The 23,962-nt window shown below is 36.0% G+C and overlaps 1 protein-coding gene across 2 annotated transcripts in view; it reads right to left on the bottom strand.

Annotated features, from left to right (window-relative positions):
• The window catches only part of DPP10 (dipeptidyl peptidase like 10), a 714,846-nt gene that overhangs the window by 152,019 nt on the left and 538,865 nt on the right, over window positions 1–23,962 (bottom strand). For both annotated transcript variants that reach the window (XM_061135190.1, XM_061135191.1), the window contains exons 6-7: window positions 14,553–14,605; window positions 14,371–14,452 (exon numbers count right to left, since the gene is read on the bottom strand). In XM_061135190.1, the coding sequence (XP_060991173.1) occupies window positions 14,371–14,452; window positions 14,553–14,605 (135 nt within the window). The remainder of the gene's footprint in view (window positions 1–14,370; window positions 14,453–14,552; window positions 14,606–23,962) is intronic.

The following is a 23,962-nucleotide window of genomic DNA, read 5'->3' as shown; positions in this document are numbered from 1 at the left end:
TAAAGAAAACATACACAATGAAGAGTTTGCCCCTTGCGTGTCACTTTACTATTATTTTTAGCTCCCTTCCAAAACCTGCTCACTTTTGTTCAGGCTCCAGCATAGTTTTCTTTTTTGTTTTTAATGTTTTGTCCAGAGTTTATAGTTGAATTTGCATGAAGACTATAAAAGTTCAATCTTCCATATCAGGTTTGAGAAACCACTTATTCAACTTAAATGGAGAATGCACTGGACATGGAGGTTGAAAGAAATTTTCCAGTATAAAATTTATCATATTCCTGGTGTAATATATACAGTTTCTTTTTCAGATTGAATTCATTGGTATTGGGTAAGTAACATAATTTTTAAAGTTATAGTGGTTTAAATTTGAGGAAAATTCTGGCTCTAAGAATAAAAGATCTGATATACTAATAGATACAAAACATTATGCTTCCAGGGACGAGATAGGACTTTTTTTTTTTTTTTTTTTAAACCAGATTTAAAACTAGTTAGAATATAGTGTAAATTTTCTAAAGGAAAGTTACTTTGGAAAATATTCAATTTGGATAACATAAAAAGAAGTAAAAAGTGAACTAGTTTATTTACTATTACTATTTACTATTTACTATTCGTGAACAAGTTTATTTACTCTTAAAAGCCAAACTTGGCTATGTTCACCCCATGCTCTTGTTTAGTTCTGGGTACATAAAGTGTGATTATTAGAATACTTTTGAATGGATGGAGATTTGAGGACCAATTTTTAATATAATTACCTCCTATTCTTTCCCTTGTGGCTCAGCTGGTAAAGAGACCACCGGCAAAGCGGGAGACCTGGGTTTGATTCCTGGGTTTGGAAGATCCTCTGGAAAACGGAAAGGCTACCCACTCCAATATTCTGGCCTGGAAAATTCCATGGACTAGTATAGTCCATGGGGTCGCAAAGAGTCGGACACCACTGAGCGACTTGCATTTTCACTTTCACCTATTCTACTTTTCATAATTGCGTACTTTAGAAATTAGAAATATCCACATTCTGAAAAAGTTATACCACTTCGCTTTTAGAAAGACCTATTACATTAGTTCCTGCTTTCACTAATGGAAAGAAACCCAGAGGACTTCTGTTTTAACAAAACACGGAGAAAAACTCAAATAGCGTTCTGCCTTTGTTTTGCAGGGAGGGCATCACAGAGGCACTGCAGACCGCTCTCAGCGAGAGTGGCGCCACCTAGCCGCTCCCTCAGGAACTGCACCCACGTGAGACAGGCCATCAGAGCTCTCAACAGTCTATGAGCAACCCTGCTTTATCCTGATTAAGTTTGTGAATCCATCAGCAAGATGCGCCCTCTGGTAATTGCTTCTTCATTTATGCCAGTTCATCTCCTAAATAGGGGTTTCACAGGAACACTCTACTTTCCCATAGTACGTTAGCCGGTGAGGGATCAACATCATTTAATATTCATCTTCAGTATCAGCAACTTTTTCCTAACAAGCAGAATTGAAGATGCCTGTCATGGTTGCTTTTCATTTGGCTTTATATATTTAATTCTTTTATGTCCTTCATTCTTTCTCAAACTTTAATTTCTCTTCTAACCATTAAAACAATATAATAACATCAAATATTTTTAAAGACTAAATTACCTATTATACTGCTACTCTAAACCAGGAGTTATTTTTTCTACTAACATATATCTCCTTGATACATTTGTCCCTGATTAGATTTCATACTGTAGCACAGATGAAATCTCATATAACCTCATATAATCTTATATAACCATTCCTAACATACAGTACATATATACATGTAATTTTATTATGCTATCAATAAAAATGTATTTTATTTAAAAATAAAACAAATTCAAGAAAATACAATAAATTAAATAATATTAAAAGTCTCTCTCAAACCCCAGTTCGCTCTCACGGCACAACTACTCTTAAGAATGTCTTATGAATTCTAGAAATATTTAAACTATATATATATATTTAAATTGTATATATGTAATTTATATATATATATAGTTAGTGTTGTTTTACTTACTACAATAATGAGCATATTTATTAATTTAATTAACTTTCATTAGTGGATGGCACTGAATATCTGCACATGTGGAAGGATCATACTAATTTTAATGGCTTCTTAATATTTTATATTTCATGCACCCTAATTTATTTTACTAGTCTCATAATGATGACTTATTTAAGTTTTTTCTATTCTTTTATTCTGTTTTTTTAATTATAAATAATACTACAGTAAATTTTCTGATGTCTTTAGACATAGGTACGATATATCCACAAGATAAATTCTATATTTAGAATGGATAGATACTATATTTCTTATTGGATATACTCATGGCCCATTAAAAATGTGTGTTTGTGTATGTGTGTGTGTGGTTTATGTTTATTTTTGATTTCTAATTTAATTCCTTTATGGCCCAAGAACATACTTTGCTTGAATTCCCTTATCCTATACTTATTGAGACTTGTTCTATGACCACTTTCAGTCAGTCAGTTAGTTCAGTCGCTCAGTCATGTCCGACTCTTTGTGACCCCATGAATTGCAGCACACCAGGCCTCCCTGTCCATCACCAACTCCCGGAGTTTAATCAAACTCATGTCCATCAAGTCGGTGGTGCCATCCAGCCATCTCATCCTCCGTTGTCCCCTTCTCCTCCTGCCCTCAATCTCTCCCAGGATCAGGGTCTTTTCCAATGAGTCAACTCTTTGCGTGAGGTGGCCAAAGTATTGGAGTTTCAGCTTCAGCATCAGTCCTTCCAATGAACACCCAGGACTGATCTTTAGGATGGACTGGTTGGATCTCCTTGCAGTCCAAGGGACTCTCAAGAGTCTTCTCCAACACCACAGATCAAAAGCATCAGTTCTTCAGCACTCAGCTTTCTTCACAGTCCAACTCTCACATCCATACATGACCACTGTAAAAACCATAGCCTTGACTAGATGGACCTTTGTTGGCAAAGTAATGTCTCTGCTTTTTAATATGCTATCTAGGTTGGTCATAACTTTCCTTCCAAGGAGTGTCTTATAATTTCATGGCTGCAATCACCACCTGCAGTGATTCTGGAGCTCCAGAAAATAAAGTCAGCCACTGTTTCCACTGTTTCCCCATCTATTTCCCATGAAGTGATGGGACCAGATGCCATGATCTTAGTTTCTGAATGTTGAGCTTTAAGCCAAATTTTTCACTCTCATCTTTCACTTTCATCAAGAGGCTTTTTAGTTCCTCTTCACTTTCGGCCATAAGGGTGGTGTCATCTGCATATCTGAGGTTATTGATATTTCTCCCAGCAATCTTGATTCCAGCTTGTGCTTCTTCCAGCCTAGTGTTTCTCATGATGTACTCTGCATATAAGTTAAATAAGCAGGGTGACAATATACAGCCTTGACGTACTCCTTTTCCTATTTGGAACGAGTGTGTGGTTCCATGTCTAGTTCTAACTGTTGCTTCCTGACGTGCATACAGGTTTCTCAAGAGGCAGGTCAGGGGGTCTGATATTCCCATCTCTTTCAGAATTTTCCACAGTTTATTGTGATCCACACAGTCAAAAGCTTTGGCATAGTCAATAAAGCAGAAATAGATGTTTTTCTGGAACTCTCTTGCTTTTTCGATGATCCAGCAGATGTTGACAAATTGTTCCATGGTTCCTGTGCCTTTTCTAAAGCCAACTTGAACATCTGGAAGTGCACGGTTCACGTATTGCTTAAGTGCACTTAAAAATGCCCAGTATTCTGTCATTTTTGGGTACTGTGTCATGATTGATTGTGTTGATCAAATCTTTTATAACCTTACTGATTTTCCATATAACTATATGGATTTTCCATAAGACTATATCTTTTATAAGACAAGTGTTGAAATTACCAGCCAAAATTGTCAATTTGTGTCTTTCTCTGAGTTTCTGAAATCTGCTAAAGAGTATATTTGCTTTCAATTTTTTCCTGGCTCTGGAGAATTACTTCATGTTCCTTAAAGACAATAGTTTAGGTTGTGGTCGATTCATAGTATTATAAAATATAGAGTTTCTTTTCACAGATTCAGTATCTTTGTTGTTCTTAAGAAGGAGAGCAAGGGGAGAGTTCCTCTGCCACATCACAGAAGGATAGCTGGAATTATTTCTGACATGAGGAATCTTGACATCAATGTAGACCAGTTTGCTCAGAGAGTTCTCTTCATGCCGTTTTATGAAAAACCAGCAAATCACTAGAATACTGAACTTTTCCTAATTGGAATCTTCATACCTCAGGGTTTGTATAGGATGGCTTCATATCTTATGATAAACACTATTATAATCTTATTCTTAAAATTTTTATTTAGACCGTTAAGGGGGTATGACTTGACAGCACTGTAGAATAACCCTGTTTGGTTAAAAGTTAGAATAATAGATATACAAGAGCTTAGCTGCAGTGAAACAGAAGGAGTCTAATATTTAGAAACCTTCACTGATCATCATCTATGTTGCTATTCCATTCAGATGGTCTGCCTAGCAGGATCTGTTCAAAGTAGTCAGTACATTGGATTATGTATGGTCTAGATTTTTAGTTTAAAAATCTGCAATCCTAAATGTCTCTAGCTCTAACACCATAATATATTATTTAATCCAACATTAGGAGCAGCATGAGACAAGAAGTACCACAGAAATTGTTCTTTATGCTGGGGAACAAACAAATAGGGAAAAATGATATGGCTGTTGCATTTATCTTATTATTACTAAATAACTCAAAATTGTTTAAATGTAAGTTAAGGGAAACACAGTGAGTTTTTATTACAGTGAATTTTTATGGTTATTCATTCTAGTTCAAGTCTGCTGACATATTTTATAGTTTATTTTTTCAAAAGATGAGATATTGGGAAATAATGTATAAATTATGTTTCTGTTATTAAAAGTATAAACAAAATAATTCAAGCATGTGATTCCATACAAGTCTACTCTATTTCCTTTCAAATTGAGAACTTCCTCATAGTCCAGAAAATGCCTTTAAGTAATGGTCTAAATCTTGGTATATAACTCTAAAACTCAGCTGGTTGGTTACTGCTTCCAAGAAATTGCTCCATCACCTCAGAGAGGACTCCCCCTGCAAAGTGGGATCGTGTTAGAATCTTACTGTTGTAGGTGTTTCCAAAGGTGAGTATTCTCATCTCTAAGTCTATTTCCTTTGAGTTCCTAGAATAGATAGTATGCCATTTATACACCTAATAAGTAACAAGTTCATAAGACCTAGTGAAAAGCTCTATAAAATTTTATAATTCATATTGGTTAAACCAAACGAATAAGGACTACCACCTCCCCCCGGAAGAGATAAGTAAAGTTTAGATGTTCTGTCATTAAAATTGGCATTTTATATATACAGTATTGAATTCCATTTGATTTTTCCAAATGTTGAATAAATACAGCATACATAAATGGTATTCTCAAATGGCATACAGTGAACTGACAGTGTTCTTTTCTTGTTTTTAGTTATTAATATTATTATTATTAGATATAAGTTTGGTAGTATTTCTAGTCACTCTCTAAATCTAAGTCAGGGCTGGCCTCACTTATAACTGTCAGTATCTAAAAATCTTCCATTTTCACATGCTAGCAGAGGTTACAACATCTTCTCAAAGAAGTTTCTTTTTTATTATTTTCAATGAAAAATTCATGCTGCTAACTCCATAGCTCAATATACAGTTATAAATGCTATGAGAATTACAGAATTTGAACTCCTGTTTTCAGAGAATTTATTTACAGACCAAAGCAGTCAAAGAGTTTGTTTACAGACCAAGGCAGTCTTCAAAGTCAAGTCACCTCTTTCTTACCAAGTGACTTCTAATACTGCCAGTGCAAACCCTTTAAAAGCAATGCAAGTATCGCTACCAGTATGTGAGTTGCTAAGTTTTCTCCTTACATTGAAATAAGCAACACTTAACTGGAAGAAAATAATCTGAAATATGTACTCATAAAGGATAGGAATTTCATTTTCCATTCCTTTCGGAAATCTGTGAATTTGGTAGAAAAGTCATAAATATGCTGCTTAAATAATAAGACACCAAGAGAGAGTTGGACTGTGAAGAAAGCTGAGCACCGAAAAATTGATACTTTTGAACTGTGGTGTTGGAGAAGACTCTTGAGAGTCCCTTGGACTGCAAGGCGATCCAACCCGTCCATCCTAAAGGAGATCAGTCCTGGGTGTTCATTGGAAGGACTGATGCTGAAGCTGAAACTCCAATACTTTGGCCACCTCATGTGAAGAGTTGACTCATTGGAAAAGACCCTGACGCTGGGAGGGATTGGGGGCAGGAGGAGAAGGGGACAACAGAGGATGAGATGGCTGGATGGCATCACCAACTCGATGGCCATGAGTTTGAGTAAACTCCGGCAGTTGGTGATGGACAGGGAGGCCTGGTGTGCTGTGACTCACGGGGTCGCAAAGAGTTGGACATGACTGAGCGACTGAACTGAACTGAACTGAACTGAAGAGATTTATATTGGATAGTAGTGGAAATTACTTTTCCTTTAAATTATATATTGTAATTACATAGTTTTCCACATATACACTTACACTGTTATCTTATTTTTCTTATGTGAGCATGTACTTCCTGTCACACTTGCCTACATGATGTGTGTGGGTATGTGGGAGCACGCATTCAGTCACTCCGTCCTGTCCAACTCTTTATGGCCCCATGGACTGTAGCCAGCAAGTTTCTTCTGTCCATGGGATTTTCCAGGAAAGAATACTGGAGTGGGTTGCCATTTCCTCCTCCAGGGTGTCTTCCTGACCCTGGGATCGAACCTACATCTCCTGTGTCTCCTGGATTGCAGGCAGAGTCTTTACCTCCTGAGCCATCAGGGAACGCCTGCCAACATGATACACTAATGTAAACACGTCCTTGATTACAATGAAAAAGTATCAATCAAAATGCTTGAGATATTTTAGGGGCATTTTTGTGATTTTTTTAAACCCAATTATCCTAATTTGGTTCATCAGTTACCACTAGTCAAAATATTGATTATAGAAAAATTGTAGCTTCTTGATACTGATTTTCCTTATCCCAAACTTGCCCTGAAGAAGGACATCACAATCCACTCCAGTATTCTTGCCTGGAGAATCCCATGGACAGAGAAGCCTGGCAGACTATAGTCCCTGGGGTCGCAAAGCTTTAGACACCACTGAAGCAACACCACCGAAGTGACTGAACGCATGCACACACAGACCTTGCCTCTCAGTGGCTGCTTTTCTTTATTTATTTCTATGTCCCCTCTGGTATGCTGGTACGCTGGGATTCTAAACCACATTTTTTCCAAGTGTAAATGACGCCAGCAGCAGGGAGTGAATGTACACATGACTATGCACATGTATATCTTACATTTGCAAATGCTCATCATATATCTCTTGAATATATCTTAATGATATTTAAAATGATCACTTTTGTACTGGAAAAAAAACAGATACTAGCATATGAAGCAAAATCCTGTTGATTTATAGTGGGGGACATGAGATCTCAACGACATGTTTGAAAAATGCTACCTTACACATCTGCTTTTAAACCAAGGAGGATTAAGATCATCCTGGAAAGTCAATAAAATAGTTCAAAATGTTTATTAATTAAAATGCAAGCAAGTTACGCCAAAGATATTGAAACTGTTCTAGAGGCAAAGAACCCTTGCTAATCGCTTAAGATTTTAATACAATTTTAAGGTAAGTATCTAGTAGGTAAAAATGCAGGTGATAGGAAATTTGATAGTTTTGTACTCATATTTGGAAGGGCTTCCTTGGTGGCTCAGTGGTAAAGTATCTACCTGCCCATGTCTGAAAGATCCCCTGGAAAAGGAAATAGCAACCCACTCCAGGATTCTTGTCTGGGAAACCCCACGGACATAGGAGCCTGGCAGGCTACAGTCCATGGGGTTGGTTGCAAAGAATCAGACACCACTCAGAGACTAATAAACAGCAACAGTTTGTATTTGGAGAATCACCTAAACATTATGTTTTTCAGAAATATAGCTAATAAAGTGCAGAAATGTGATTTCTCTAAACACCTAAGTTGTGAGAAATTAAGTAACACACTGGATATGTTTAAAGCTTTATGCCATTGAAAGAACAGGTATGGTGATTTTATTTTACCATACGGAGTCTATCTCATGTCGTGTTCTCATCCCATGAAAAAGTAGCGAGCAGTAAAAATCTTCTGGAGCTGACAGAGATGTTTATGTTGTTGACAGTGGTTATGCTTTCATGGTGTTTACTTACTTTCATCTCATCAAGTTTTCTACACTAAATATGTACAGTCTTTTGTATGTATTCAATGCAAAGTACAGCCTTTAGGATGCACAAATTTTTATTTGTATTCAGTAAAGTGGCTTAAATAAATTAGGAGTCTAAATGAGATAATTTGTAAAATCTATAGAAATACACATATAATTTATGTATAATAAGTACTTTATAAATACTTTATAGTTTTTATTGTTCAACTGCAAGCAAGTTTTCTCAGTTTAAAACCTGATTTATTCATCTCTTAAATATATATATTTTTTAATCAAATCAGTGCTAGATTATACTAATGGCCTCTAAACCTAGCTCTCTGCCTTTAGTTACCTACACCCTGCTATAAACTTTCCTGCCAAACATGTCTTTTCATGTATGATATCTTTTCATATTATGCCATTCTCAAAACCTTCTTTGGCATCCCATTATCCATGGTGACAACAGTTAGTCTTTCATTAGTGTCTTATCAAATAAACCTCTTGCCTTGTGCTAAATGAATTTTTATGAAGAAGCAAGAGGGGATGGGAGATGAGGGGAAGACAGAAGAGAGAGAGAGGATAGAGACATTTAGCGTATTCTTTATTCTGTCTTCCCTGGAAATGACTATAGGTCAGTGGTGGAAGATAGCAATGTGTATAAATAATATAAAATATTTAAAATTTGAGATAAAAAAGAAGAATGTTAGACTATTGAGGAATAAACAATTCACTTAGATGTAAACATATTAGGGAAAAAATTGTCAAAGAGGATAGAAAGTCTTTGACTAAGAGTTCTGATGAAAAGAAAACAATGGCTGGGTCTAGAAAGGGAAATGTCTTAGAACATAAAGCAGCCCCGTCACCCTCTGGAAATCACAGAGTTTAGTTCGGGTAGAGCAAACTCTGTGCTGTGTGCTGTGACGAAGTGTCAGGAGTCAGACGATGTGACACCTTAGTCACCTCTTGTGAGTCACATCAGAGGCATCTGGGTCACTTCAGTGACATTTCATAAGCTTGTGGCAGCTGGTAAGAATCTGCGTTATTAACCATACCTCTGCAGGTGTGAATCAGAGTGGCTAGCCACTGAAGAAGGGATGTTAGAAAATAAGCTGCAAAAATGTTTTAGGGGAGGGATGATGAAATTCTGTACTATGTTAATACATGAAAGGACAAGTGAGAATCAAGTGAATAGGTATCATTTATTGCATGCTTACTATGATGTGATGGCTAATTTTATGTGTAAATGTGGCTAAGTGTTGGTGTCTCTTTGGTCAAACACTACTCCTGTTGTGAATGTAATTAAAAGGTATGAGTAGCATTTATAATCAGTTCACTTTAACTAAGGAATAATACGGTTTGCCCTTTCTAATCAGCTGAAAACCTTAACAACAAAAACAGGCTTCCTGAAGGAGGACTTCTGTCTCAGTTCTGCAGCTCAAGATTGTGATACTAAATCTTATCAGAGTTTCCAGCTGACCAGACTGCTGCCATAATTGCAAGAGTCAATTTTCCTATCTCTCTCTGAATAGACATACACATATATATGATACATACACATATATACACATATACATATTAATACTGTTTTCTGGAAATCAACTTGTACATATGACCTATCTCATTTAAACTGAGAATAGATATGATTTTCTTTCATTTTTAAAACAAGCAAGCTTAAAGCTTTCAACCTTCCATGATTCACAAAATAAAAAACATAGAATCTGAGGTTGAACTGAGTTGTTTTTTTTTCTAATTCTAGATAGTGTGTTTTAGTCAGTGAAACGTTTTTTCCTTCTTATGCTCAAATTTCATTTGATTTTCAAAATCTTTCAATTCTTATGGTAGAATTATAGGTAAGTATAATTAATTTTTATATATGAATTTGTGTGTTTGAGTCAGTCACTGAGTTGTGTCCGACTCTGTGACCCCATGGACTGTAGCCCACCAGGCGCCTCTGTCCAAGGGATTCTCCAAGCCAAGAGTACTGGAGTGGGTTGCCATTTCTTTCTCCAATATATGAATTTAGATGAATTCATATAATTATAGGAACTATATGAATTTTCAAAATGTTTTACCATGAGTGATTTTAACTTTTATATGATGAAGCTATTTTGAAAAGAAAAAGGCTATACCTTCTTAAACCAGAATTCTTTTCAAATGTATGACTAATATACCTTTTCTTGTTTCAGGATCCATTATTTCTTTCTATAATACATTTGCTACAACTAAAGTAATCTACTCACTGCCTTTTCTAAATAATACATGTTGTATCACACTTTTTCCCCATGTAATTGGACCCACCCAAGTTGTTTTTCCCTACATCTAGTGCTACTAAAAGCTTCTACATCCTTTAAATTCTAATTAAGACTTTCTTTATCTATGAATTATGCCTAACCTCTTACCTTTCTTCTCTATAGCCAGGGGTTTAATTTACAGCAAATAAAGTTAGAAACTGAGAATTAAAGATAAAAAATGAATTGTCCTTAGTTTATAAACACTATAAGACTCATTTAAATTAATTGCAATGCCTCATCTCTGATAAATCATATTGAAGAGTTTGCTGATGGTTTCAAATATTGACAAAGCCTGTCATTCACATGAAATGGACCATTAGCCATTTGTAGAGATAACTCTTTAATTATAATACGCTGAATTTATGTTTACTTGCACAAAACATAACCTCAATAAGAGTGGAATTTATAGCGAACTTTCCCAAATGACTTTGGAAAATGCCATTACACAGAACTTAACCTCATTTCTTCACAAATTTAGTGACATCAAAAGTCCTAAAGAAGTTAGAATTCAAGTGACAAAGTTTTTTTTTGTTTATCTTTTAAAAACAACAAAATCTAAAACCTCTAAAATCATATATGCTTCTTTTCAAAATCCTTCATATTAATATATTAAATATGATAGCATTATTAGTAAAGCACTGCTATTGTCAGCACTTTACAGATAAGGAGACTAAGGCACATGGAGATTAAGTAATATTCTCAAAGATAGTAATGTATAAGGATTCAATCACTTGCAAAATGACTCCCTTGAGAAGATCTATGATTTTTATAAACTTTTAGTACTTTATGCTTTTTTCAAATGTGCTAAAGAATAATTAATCAATAACAAATATGAATTATTAAAGAAAATGCATGCAACTAATACTACTTCATTGAGAGTATGAAACTGTTATTTTGTCATAAACTTTGGCACCGAATTTTTCTAGTCTCAGACTTGGAGAACAAGAGTCATTTATAGATGTTTCCTAAGGCCTCTCTAGTGCCACAAACATGAGGTTCTCTTGGGTTTCTGTGTTCTGACATTTTGTGTGTTTAGAATCTGCCTCTGCCCTGCGAACTAGCTCTCTAGTTGTCAGCAGCAGAGGAAAGTGAGGAGGACTACAGTGACTGCCCACTTCACCACTGCCCATGAACACATTGATTCTTGCCTTCTCTGAATCAGACTTGCATCTTTATATCTAGCATATTCTGTGTACCTTCTGCTGCCAGCTTTCAGGAATATCATAATGGAATGGATCTAGAGACAGTCCTACATAGGAATATAAATACACTGTTTTAAATGTCTCTAAAATAGACACACGATAAAGGCTAACATACTGCTTATAATCTATGGTATTAGAATTGTCAGGTAGTTAGAGTAGAAACAAATAAAGAGTCCAAGATGGCAGAACAACGCAGGTTGGGGGTGCCCACAAAAGAGGAAGTTGAGGACCTGAGTGAGAACCTCTGGTCCTGGGCATAAACAATCAGGGGAATACTTGAACCACCGCCTATTTTTTCATAGGATGTAACCCACCAGGCTCCACAGGGAGGAGACAGAAACGATAAAAAGGGAAGCCAAGAGGAATCAGGATTGCTTCAGGGGTTGACCTCCACCTGCGTCTTGGAAGCCACTGCCCTTTGCCCCTGCCTGCTTCCCAGGTGAGCTGTAACCGAGCTGTAACTATAACTAGTTTGTTGCTATGAATATGGTCTTCTGCCTTCTGTTTCATTGTTAAAAAGATTTGGAATGACAGACCACTTCTAGCTCAAACAGGCAGGATTTTATTAAACATTACTTGGTATCTGAGGATCCTTTGATCAGACATCCATAAATGACCTCTCCCATTCAGGAGTTGTTTCACTTGGTGTCTAATAAAAATAGTTTGCCCCCAAGTTTTAAGGCATCTTTTTTCAGGTTTGCAATGACTGCAAGGTTTTGAAGGCAGTGAGGCCAGCCTCAGGTGGTTGGGTGGAGCCTCTTAGACAAGTATATCACTGACTGTGGTTCAAGTCCCAGCCTTTAAGTTAACATTCCCAAGTCTATGCCTTCCTTCTTGTGGACATATAGATGGAATGCTTTCTCTAGGTTTGGCAACCTCAAAGCAGGTCCTGGATTAAGGCCTGTTTTGGTGTAGCCTCTGCCTTCTGTTGAGGAGGTCCCCATGTCAATGGGATTACTTGACAGAATCACAGCAGTATTTTTTTTTTCATTTTTAAATTACTATTTGTTGTCTTTAAAATAATTTAATCAACCATTTAGAGTGGATATGACAGTGAATACACTGTTACATAGGATTTCTTTATAAAATACAACCATAAAGATGCTTAAGCAGCTTCAAGTCTAACGTCCGGCAACTTTGCACATATTTCTCTCATTGTTATTGACAAACTTTTGTTTTAAAAAGTCTTAAAACTTAATCATGTATTAAGATAGACCTAATAGGCACACATAAAGCATTATACTTCCCACATGGAAAACAGCTGTAAAAGTTTATGTTAAGCCATTAATCAACTCATTATTTTCAGTCAGTATTACAGAGATCTGCTTTTGAACTTTAGAAATCAATTTCAAATCCAAGTTCATAGTTTTGTAAATTCAAAAACAAACATCAAAATAACCCATCAGAAGTAAGAACATATGATCCATTTTCTACATACTCAAACCAAATTAGTATAAAAATATCACTATCAAACTTGAATAAATATTAAGCCAAATTTAGAGAAAATTCTAGTCTTCAGTTATTTATTACAAAAGAAAAAGGAAACACTAACATTATACTAAGAAGGATAAAATCAATTCAATATTTGGCTTTTTGACAAGACAAATGTGAAATTTATAAATAACCAAAGCTGACCATGAAAAAAGAGAGGACAGAACCTACAAATAATATTAGAAAACATGAAAAAATAAATACAGAAACAAATGTAAAGATTAAAAAAACAGAGAAGTTAAATGTATTATGATAAAAATTTGAAAATTTAGCTGAAACGGAATTTTATAAATGCATAGATTACCAAAACCTTAGTCTTATAGTCATAATAGAATAATTGTTTAAAAATCTTTCCACAGAAAAAGAAACTATCACACCATAACTAGACACATCTGTAGGTTAGCTAGTGCAAAAAGATTTTAATAAAATAAAAAGTATAGAAATTGGAATGAAGAAGCAATAATGTCACTATTAACAAAAAATATGACAGCCTGAAAAAACTAGGTATTGGTGAGGATATGAAACAAAGGGATTTCTCACACTGTGGCTAGTAGGCATATAAACACACACAAAATTTTAGAAATCAGTTTGGCTATATGTAGTACTTTTGAACATGCTCAAGCCATGCAAAGAAGCAATACCACTTCCTGAGTGGTCTGCCCTTAAAGTCTATATCCAGGCCTGCATGAGACACACAGAAGAATATCGTGAAGCTCAAACTGCTTTTACATCAATCATTCTCTTTTTGAGCTTGTGATAATTTCAAAATTATTTCAAATTATGATGATTAAAAAACCTTCTCTTAAGAGAACATTGTCAACTGTCGACTTCTATCTTAAATTTTTGCGCTGAACAATGCTTTAAAGAATAAATAAAGCATTATGCAACTGGAATTTTGCAGAACTGGCCTCCATATTCTTGGATCTCTTCTGGGTTTCATTATCAACTAGCCGTTTAATCATACATTACTCTATAAATGTTTACTTTTTAATTAATTGACAACATAATATTGGTACTGTTTGATATATTCTTAAATTGGAGTATTAGATAAAATATATTAAAGTAAATGGAAAACATCCATATAATAGGACAACTTTTACGAGACAGTGGCTTCTGTAACATTTTCCATAGGGCCCTGGCTGACAGTATTTGGGGCATGTCAATGCCTGTACTCACCAGCTGCTGCCCCTGGACGCCCCAGGCCGCGTACTGCAGGACAGAGTCCTCTACTTCTGGAGGATTTAACTCCCAAACTTCCCTTGAAAAAAGGTAAATATTTTTATATGAACAAATTGACACCTACACCTACAGTTCAGTTGGACAGTTGCTCATGGAAACCAGATGATGAAAGAACTTACCTAGTGTGTATATTGTAGATCACATACGAAGCAGTATACGAATAATGAAAAATCTGAAACAAAAAGAAGAGTTATAGTTTGGAGTAAAGGCTCTATTTTAATGAGTATGTATATGTTTTTGACTAAATTCTGGAAACGTAAAATTGGTTTTAGAGAGAATTCAAAATGTGATTCTTCATTACCTATAAAATAAAGTTCAAACTTTATTCAAATTTGAATATTGAAACATTGATACTCCAATGTTTTGGTATTTGTGTTCTATATGGTTTTCCACTCTTATCATCCACTACTTCTCTTCACCTGGCCTACACTTTACTATATTAGATAAATTCCTTCTGTATATCCTGAATGTTTCTCTTTTTTTTCTATTTTTTTTTTAGGATATCCTAACTTCACTCAGATGAAAATTTTTCCTCCTTTCATTACAGCCTATCTATCTAGAGAATTTCTCTCTCTCAAAGTTTACTTTTGACTCTTAGGACATTTCACACCCTGTAGCACAAATTAGATAAGATTTTAAGTGCTTGTTTCCTTTTCCCAGTGGAATCAGGCCCAGGTATGGATTACCTTGGCATCCTCCACATTACCTTATACGGTATCAGGCTTGCCTGCAACATGCAATCAATATTTGTTGAATAATGATTCTGATGGGGAAAAATCCCTTGCGAATGGAAGTGCTTATGGAGACAAAATGGGATAATACCCCAAGCACTTCATAGAAATATCTGAAAATTATATGTTAAATAATTGGTTGTAGGTATGTATCTTCAAGAGACATCTTATATCATCATATAAAGAGTCCTGTTTCTTTCTAAAGGGCATCCTCCAAAGGATCACAGCTTCCATGTTGAGGTGACATTAAGGACCAGAGTGGATGATGCAAAGATATTCCTAAATTTTGGTTCTTACTGATTAAAGGTGATGAAATAATAGAAAACAGAGAAAATGAGGAAAATTGTAAAAGATAGGTTAGGGAGAGAGATTATGTGACATTTTAATGAAATTATATTTTTCTAAGCTATATGGATCTAGTGAAGAAACTCTTTTCCACTTAACTATATTGTTATATTATTATTTATAGGATTCATAGAGCTTATATTGATACTTTCATTTTTCAGCATGTAATTATAAAAACTTCTCTTATCCTATAGTCGACATACATTGCACAAATATAATACTGTAAATTAAAAATCCTTAGAAGTGAAATTATTATTTCTTCTCACTGCAATAATAACTTCAATTAAACATGATTGGCCACATATTTGGCAAATAAATACTAGTGTTCATTCTGTGCATTGAGATTACAATCCTCCCACAATTTGTTATATTATTGTGCTTCCTAATGAAGTGTTTCCTCCATTTCTTTTGGAATAACTATTAAATCTGAGATCACCTTTACTACAGAGTTATAGAAGTGAAAAATATTTTTCCTGGTGTCTATTTTGGCATTCATATTGTGTTCTATAAAATTCCATATTTGACTACAAATTTTAAATCTTGAATTTATTACTACAGCTGACAAAGAGTTGAGAACTGTGACCACTTCTCCATTTTGTTTTCCCATCTCAGAAAGGTCTGTTGCCAGAGTAAACTGCCAAGTCATTAAGTGGTCTTCAAATCAGACAAATGTTTCAATGATGTTATGGATGGAAACAAACTATTCATTCCATCTATTAATCTACCTAACACACTCTCCTATGAATTCTAGGTTCACATCCCTCTTGACAAAGAGTTCCTGTTCACTACTGCTTTAGTCAAAGCAAGTCAAAATAATCACTGACACAAAACTGGATGATATAACCATTGAATGTTTATCTCTTTCCATCATATTTATATGATGTAGAGCTATAGAGGTTACAGACTCTTCTCAGTGTATGAATCCTAAGAACTTAGATGTCTTTCCAATGATGGGGTTTAGAGAGAAAAATATATAAATTCACTTTCTGCTTTGTAGTTCTTAGCCTGATACAGCATTTGTTTCTCTCAGCTGTTATGTTGAGATGGAAGACCACAATAAAGAATTTAACCCTTGCAGATGCAGAGAACTAACTAGCATTTGCCAGAAGAAGGAGAATCAGAGGATGAAGAAAACAGGTAAAAGGGATTAAAAGGTACAAACAAGTTACAAAATAAATAAGTCACAAGGATGTAATGTATACCACAGAGAATATAGTTAATAATATTATATATGCATAAACTATAAAAATATTGAATCACTATGTTGTACACCTGAAAGTGAAAGCCACTCAGTTGTGTCTGACTCTTTACAATCACATGGATTATACAGTCCCTGGAATTCTCCAGGCCAAAATACTGGAGTGGGTAGCCTTTTCCCTTCTCCAGGGGATCTTCCCAACCCAGGGATCGAACCCAGGTCTCCCACATTGCAGGCGGATTCTTCACCAGCTGAGCCACAAGGGAAGCCCTGTACACGTGAGGCTAATATAATATTGCAAGTGAGCTATACTTTAATTTAAAAAAAAGTTAGCCCTGCCTAACCTGCAAACACATAGCAAACATATCATAGAGATTGAGCCTCAACTATAGGGTCCCTACAAAGCCAACAGTTTGCAGTTTACAGGTAATTAGATCCTAACCCTTTTCTCCTGGCTTAGAACTCTTTCCACTAAATCCACTATCCTTGATGTGTATGTGTATGTGTGTGTGTGTGTGCACATACTCACAGAAGATCTCAAATTCTTCCTGTTTTGTAATTTTCCATAACTAAATTTCATTATATGTCCACCATAGAATATAAATAGTACAAGGTAGGAGATGATCAGGGTTAGAGATAGACATTTCTTTATGTTTGTTGCATAGTGTTGCAGAAATTTTGAAAGGGGGAGTTTTCAAGAAGAAATGAACTTAGTTTTATTGAACATCTACATTAAGGCACATTGGAATAAATTCAGTCTGTGCTAATCTGCATTTCTTTCCTTGAATGGCAGTTCTATTTCTTTTTTTAAAAATTTATTTATTTTAACTGGAGGCTAATTACTTTACAATATTGGAATCCGCCATGGGTGCACATGTGTTCCCCATCCTGAACCTCCCTCCCACCTCCCTCCCCATCCCATCCCTCAGGGTCATCCCAGTGCCCCAGCCCCAAGCACCCTGTCTCATGCATCGAACCTGGACTGGTGATCTATTTCACATATGGTAATATACATGTTTCAATGCTATTCTCTCAAATCATCCCACCCTCGGCTTCTCCCACAGAGTCCAAAAGTCTGTTCTTTACATCTGTGTCTCTATTGCTATCTCGCATATAGGGTCATCGTTGCCATCTTTCTAAATTCCATATATATGTGTTAGTATACTGTATCGGTTTTTTTCTTTCTGACTTATATCACTCTGTATAATAGGCGCCAGTTTCATCCACCTCATTAGAACTGATTCAAATTCATTCTTTTTAACAGCTGAGTAATATTCCATTGTGTGTATGTACCACAGTTTTCTTATCCATTCATCTGCTGATGGGCATCTAGGTTGCTTCCATGTCCTGGATATTATAAACAGTGCTGCGATGAACATTGGGGTACACGTGTCTCTTTCAATTCTGGTTTCCTCCGTGTGTATGCCCAGCAGTGACATTGCTGGGTCATATGGCAGTTCTATTTCCAGTTTTTTCTATTCTTTTTTTAACATTCTTCACTTCCTTTTATCATATATATCTCTTCTATATTGGCTAGGTAGGTCTTGTTTTATGATGAGAAGATAAAATTGGAGTACCTCGGATTAGAAACAGTCTTTTTACTGTAATTATTGGCTGCTGTAAAATGAGGGCCAAATTGAACATCTGCTAAGATCCATGGGGACAAAGAAATTTCATGGTCAAAAATTACATATTCATCTCATATCTGCAAATGATGTTCCACTGCTTGTTACAGAGTATGAATAGTTATGGCAAAGGCAGTAGGTGTGTGGCAAAATTGAGATATACTATATAAAAATTTGATCAAATTTATACTCCTGGAAGCTGGACCTGACATGATATTCAATCTCCTGATACCAAAAGGCATTGGGATGTACAGAAAATATCATAGGATCCCACAAACCAATCCGATCCCTATCATCTCTACATTGCTCTAGGAACTCATACAAGATTACTAAATGTTAATCATCATGAATGGTATAATTGATTATCATTATTTCTGTTACGATCTATAAGTCACCATGAACATTGAATTAGCAAATACTGAATGATTTCTCCTAGGAGAAGTACAGGATTAGGTTCCTATGAGCCTTTGGTTACATTTTCATCAACCAATCAATACATTTTTTTTTTTTTCATGTGCTTCTTAACTTGAAAAAGCTGCATCTAACACTAAATATTGTTCATTCCTTAGCACTGAGCTCATGGCCAATGTTACAACTCATGTCTGAATGAAGCTTACCTAACTAATGTTCAGTTCAGTTCAGTCACTCAGTTGTGTTCAACTCTTTGTGTCCCCATGGACTGCAGCACGCCAGGCCTCCCTGTCCACCACCAATTCCCGAAGTTTACCCAAACTCATCTCCATTGAGAAGGTGATGCCATCCAACAATTCCATTTCATCCTCTGTCATCCCCTTATCCTCCCACCTGCAATCTTTCCCGGCATCAGGATATTTTCCAATGAGTCAGCTCTTCGCATCAGGTGGCCAAAGTATTGGAGTTTCAGCTTCAACATTACTCCTTCCAATGAATACTGAGGACTGATTTTCACTAGAATTTGGATCTCTTTGAAGTCCAAGGGACTCTCAAGAGTCTTCTCTAACATCACAATTCAAAGGCATCAATTCTTCAGTGCTCAGCTTTCTTTATAGTCCAACTCTTATCCACACATGAATACTGGAAAAATCATGGCCTTGACTAGATGGACCTTTTTGTTGACAAAGTAATGTCTCTGCTTTCTAATATGCTGTCTAGGTTCGTCATAGTTTTTCTTCCAAGGAGCAAGCGTCTTTAATTTCATGGCTGCAGTCACCATCTGCAGTGATTTTGGAGCCCCTCAAAATAAAGTCTGCCACTGTTTCCACTGTTTCCCCATCTATTTCCCATGAAATGATGGGACCAGATGCCATGACCTTAGTTTTCTAAATGTTGAACTTTAAGCCAAATTTTTCACTCTCCTCTTTCACTTTCATCAAGAGGCTATTTAGTTCCTCTTCACTTTCTGCTATAAGGGTGGTATCATCTGCATATCTGAGGTTATTAATATTTCTCCCAGCAATCTTGATTTCAGCTTGTGCTTCCTCCAGCCAAGCATTTCTCATGATGTACTCTGCATATAAGTTAAATGAGCAGGGTGACAATATACAGCCTTGATGTACTCCTTTTCCTATTTGGAACCAGTCTGTTGTTCCATGTCCAATTCTAACTGTTGCTTCCTGACCTGCATACAGATTTCTCAAGAGGCAGGTCAGGTGGTCTGGTATTCCCATCTCTTTCAGAATTTTTCACAGTTTATTGTGATCCACACAGTCAAAGGCTTTGCCATAGTCAATAAAGCAGAAATAGATGTTTTTCTGGAACTCTCTTGCTTTTTCGATGATCCAGCAGATGTTGGCAATTTGATCTCTGTTCCCTCTGCCTTTTCTAAAACCAGCTTGAACATCTGGAAATTCATGGTTCATGTATTTTTGAAGCCTGGCTTGGAGAATTTTGAGCATTACTTCATTAGTGTGTGAGATGAGTGCAATTGTGCAGTTGTTTGAGCATTCTTTGGCATTGCCTTTCTTTGGGATTGGAATGAAAACGGACATTTTCCAGTCCTGTGGCCACTGCTGCATTTTCCAAATTTGCTGGCATATTGAGTGCAGCCTTTTCACAGCATCATCTTTTAGGATTTGAAATAGTTCAACTGGAATTCCATCACCTCCACTAGCTTTGTTCATAGTGATGCTTCCTAAGGCCCACTTGACTTCACATTCCAGGATGTCTGGCTCTAGGTGAGTGATCACACCTTTGTGATCATCTGGGGTCATGAAGATCTTTTTTGTAGAGTCCTAACTCATGTAATTTCTCTTTAAAACACATCATAGCCTACTGGCACCTGGTAACACTGGACTGCACTTCAGCTCTATGCTTGGGAGCTATTTTGCCGTTTAAACAGAAAAATCATGAAAAAGAAAACACAAGCACATGATAAAATAGCCCTACAAGACCCTCAAAAGGACACTAATTTACAGTACGAAAACTGGAAAACGAAGGCATTGCATCATCTTCTTTGATCTCAACTGGGAAAGTGCACACCAAGCATCACAAATGTTCTGCTGTTCAGCACTTGTCTTGAATGACTGAGAATGTGCAGCAACTATGGATCCTGAGGTTACAAACTGAATTTAGAAAATAGGCATATTTGCAATTCCAGAATCCTTAAATATAGAAGACCAGCTATATACATAACATAGAGATGTTACTAGAAGAAATAAGGCAAAATGGTAGTCATATTTAAGGCCTGCCAAAACACAAAAGGGTGGCTCAATGGGTGAAGAATCTGCCTGCAATGCAGGAGACATGGGTTTGATCCCTGAGTTAGGAAGATGCCCTGGAGAAGGAAATGGCAACCCACTTCAATATTCTGGCCTGGAAAATACTAGGGACAAAAAGCCTGGAGAGCTATAGTTCATAGGGGTGCAAAGAGTCAGATATGACTGAAGTGACTGTGCACTCATGCATGCAGAACACAATAAATGTATAAAAGTTATCCAGGGTAGTGTTCATGCTCTACGTGCAGCCAATGAAAACTAGCTACATCAATTCAGTTATCAAATGTCTAGTACACAATCTCTTTGACATAGTTTTGCACTTGGTAGCATTTTAAAAAATGATTATGGTGATAAAAGCCATTTTTAAAAAGAATTAAATACAAAAGAGTATCAGTTGACAATTTTTATTTACTCCTATATGTTGTCTGTCAGTTTATAAACATGTGTTGAATACTAATTATATGCAAGCACATAAGTCAAGTACCTTGCCAAGTGCAAAAACTGTAACAAACATGATCCCTGCCCACAACTCATTCATTTGGGGTGACAAAGTTAAGAAACATATTAGCATAAGGGGATCTAGTTGCAGGTCTTGGTTAAATTAGGACTTGCAAATTGTAAACCATAAGCTTTCCAAAAAGTGATTAGTAATCTGCTTCAAGATGTGATCATAGAGAAGATAACGGCTGTGTTAGCCATAGAAGGGACTAATATAATTATTGAATTGAGCACTTACTATATATTGGACACTGCCGAGCACTGTACATATATTATTTATGATTAAGTCAACCCCAGGAAGTAGAAAGTGTAATTCATAATTCATATGACAGGCTCTGGAAGCGTTGAAAGTTTAAGTAAGAGACAGAGCCACAATTTGCACCTACATCTGTCCGATTACAACCCATATTATGACTTAATCTCTCTGTACACTCTCTCAGGGACCTGGGACAGGACGCATGACTCCAGCTTTGCAAAAGATTTATTTCTGAAAGACCTTTTAAGGCACCACCCAAAGATTTATGAACAAGAGTAGGCATGAATTAATTGTGATTATCACAGTTAAGAGGGATTTCATTGAAAGATGATCTAATACATCAGATTAAAAATGTAAATCCCCTTCTCCTTTAGCTGTTTTTCAGATTTTTTTCTTGGAATATCAGTTATTACTTAAGACATCTATGGGGATTCATGTTAAAGAGAGTTACATTTACAAGAAAAAAGAACAGGGTGCTTTAGTAATTTATGCTTAAGCAGCGGCTTAAATCTCTAGGTACCAAACCTCTGCACCGCAGTTAAACTGCCGAACTGGAATAAATAGCATGCATTTTCATGGTCTTGAGAATATTTAAAATAGGACTATGGATTTGCCATTAAATCAGACAGTTAGGAAAACTAAAGTGTGAGGAAGTAGGTCTCTGAATAAATAATATTAATACTTGTGAAAAATGGCAGTGAGAGAAAAGACAATGTAGGCAACAAAGTGTTTGTTTCTCTTGGAAATAAGTGCTATGAAGATGCAAAGTTTGTTCTAGGATAATGGACTAGTACCTTTTGCGATGAGTAAGGAGTGTCTCTGTTGTTGGCATTTTATTTTTATTATTCAATGAAGAACCAGAGCATCAGGTAGGAAACTCTAGTGCAGTAAACAGAGTTCACAAAATTACAAGATGCAGTTCTACAGAAATTCTTTTAAGACCCTGTATTAAAAAAGAAACTTTGGGAACATTGTGAACAGCAAGTATAGGTAGAAAGAGAAAATAAATATGTGAGGGTATTAAAGGTGTAAGTAATATTTGTCATATTTTAGTCTCCTTTCCTTAGTCTATAAGATTGACGTGAACACTGTGAAAGTTGCTCAGTTGTGTCCCACTCTTTGTGACCCCATGGGCTGTGGCCTGCCAGGTTCCTCTGTTCATGGAATTCTCCAGGCCATATTACTGGAGTGGATAGCCAGTTCTCTTCCCAAGGGGATGTTCCAAAGCCAGGGATTGAACCCAGGTGTCCCTCATCACTGGCAGATTCTTTACTATCTGAGCAACCAGGAAGCCCATATACCACCGGGAACTCTACTCAATAATCTGTAATGACCTATATTGGAAAAAGACTCTTAAAAAAGAGTGGATATATGTATATGCACAGCTGATTCACTTTGCTATATAGTAGAAACTACACTGTAAATCAACTATATGCCAATAAAAATTAATTTTAAAAAACTTATATGTGTTGATAAGATCATTGCTGACAGGTTTTACCACCTATGTCAGTGCTTCTTGGGATGAGCACACCCTAGATTTCCCTAGTTTGAGATTTTCACTGATGTCATTACCCTTGATCCTCAATCTGAAAGTGGATAAAAATGTTTTCTGGATTCACAGCTGGTCCAGTGATTAAATAATCCACTGGTGACTACAGAAGATGCAAGCTCAATCCCTGTGTCAGGAAGATTCCCTGGAAGAGGAAATGGCAGCCCTCTCCAGTATTCTTGTCTGGAGAATTATATGGACAGAGGAGCCTGGTGGGCTACATTCCATGGGGTCACTAAGAGTTGGACATGACTGAGCATGCACATGCAAAAAAAAAAACAACCAACTTTTTTTTTTCTGTTTTATCCTTTAAGAAATATAAAGAATCCTGTATACAAGAAAAAAGAAAAACAAAACAAACTACTCCTCTTCCGAGATAAACAATGAGTAAAACCGTGATTGGAACCAAAATCTTATACATTCCACACATGCAAGCATGTTTTAAAGTTGTTACCACATAAAAGAACCATGCAAGATTCTTTCATGGTATCACCTTTACAGTAAGTGGCAGACAGTAAAATACTCAAGAGGGTGAGACTAACATAAATGATGCTAGAGAAGATGAAGTTTAGATGCTGCTTAAATTCAGCATTAATTTTGGCAAAACCTATATAAAATAAATAAAAATAGATTT

This window comes from Dama dama, chromosome 33 (genome assembly GCF_033118175.1).
Source record: "Dama dama isolate Ldn47 chromosome 33, ASM3311817v1, whole genome shotgun sequence".
NCBI classification, from domain to species: Eukaryota; Metazoa; Chordata; class Mammalia; order Artiodactyla; family Cervidae; genus Dama; species Dama dama.
This window is presented reverse-complemented; position numbering and strand designations above follow the sequence as displayed.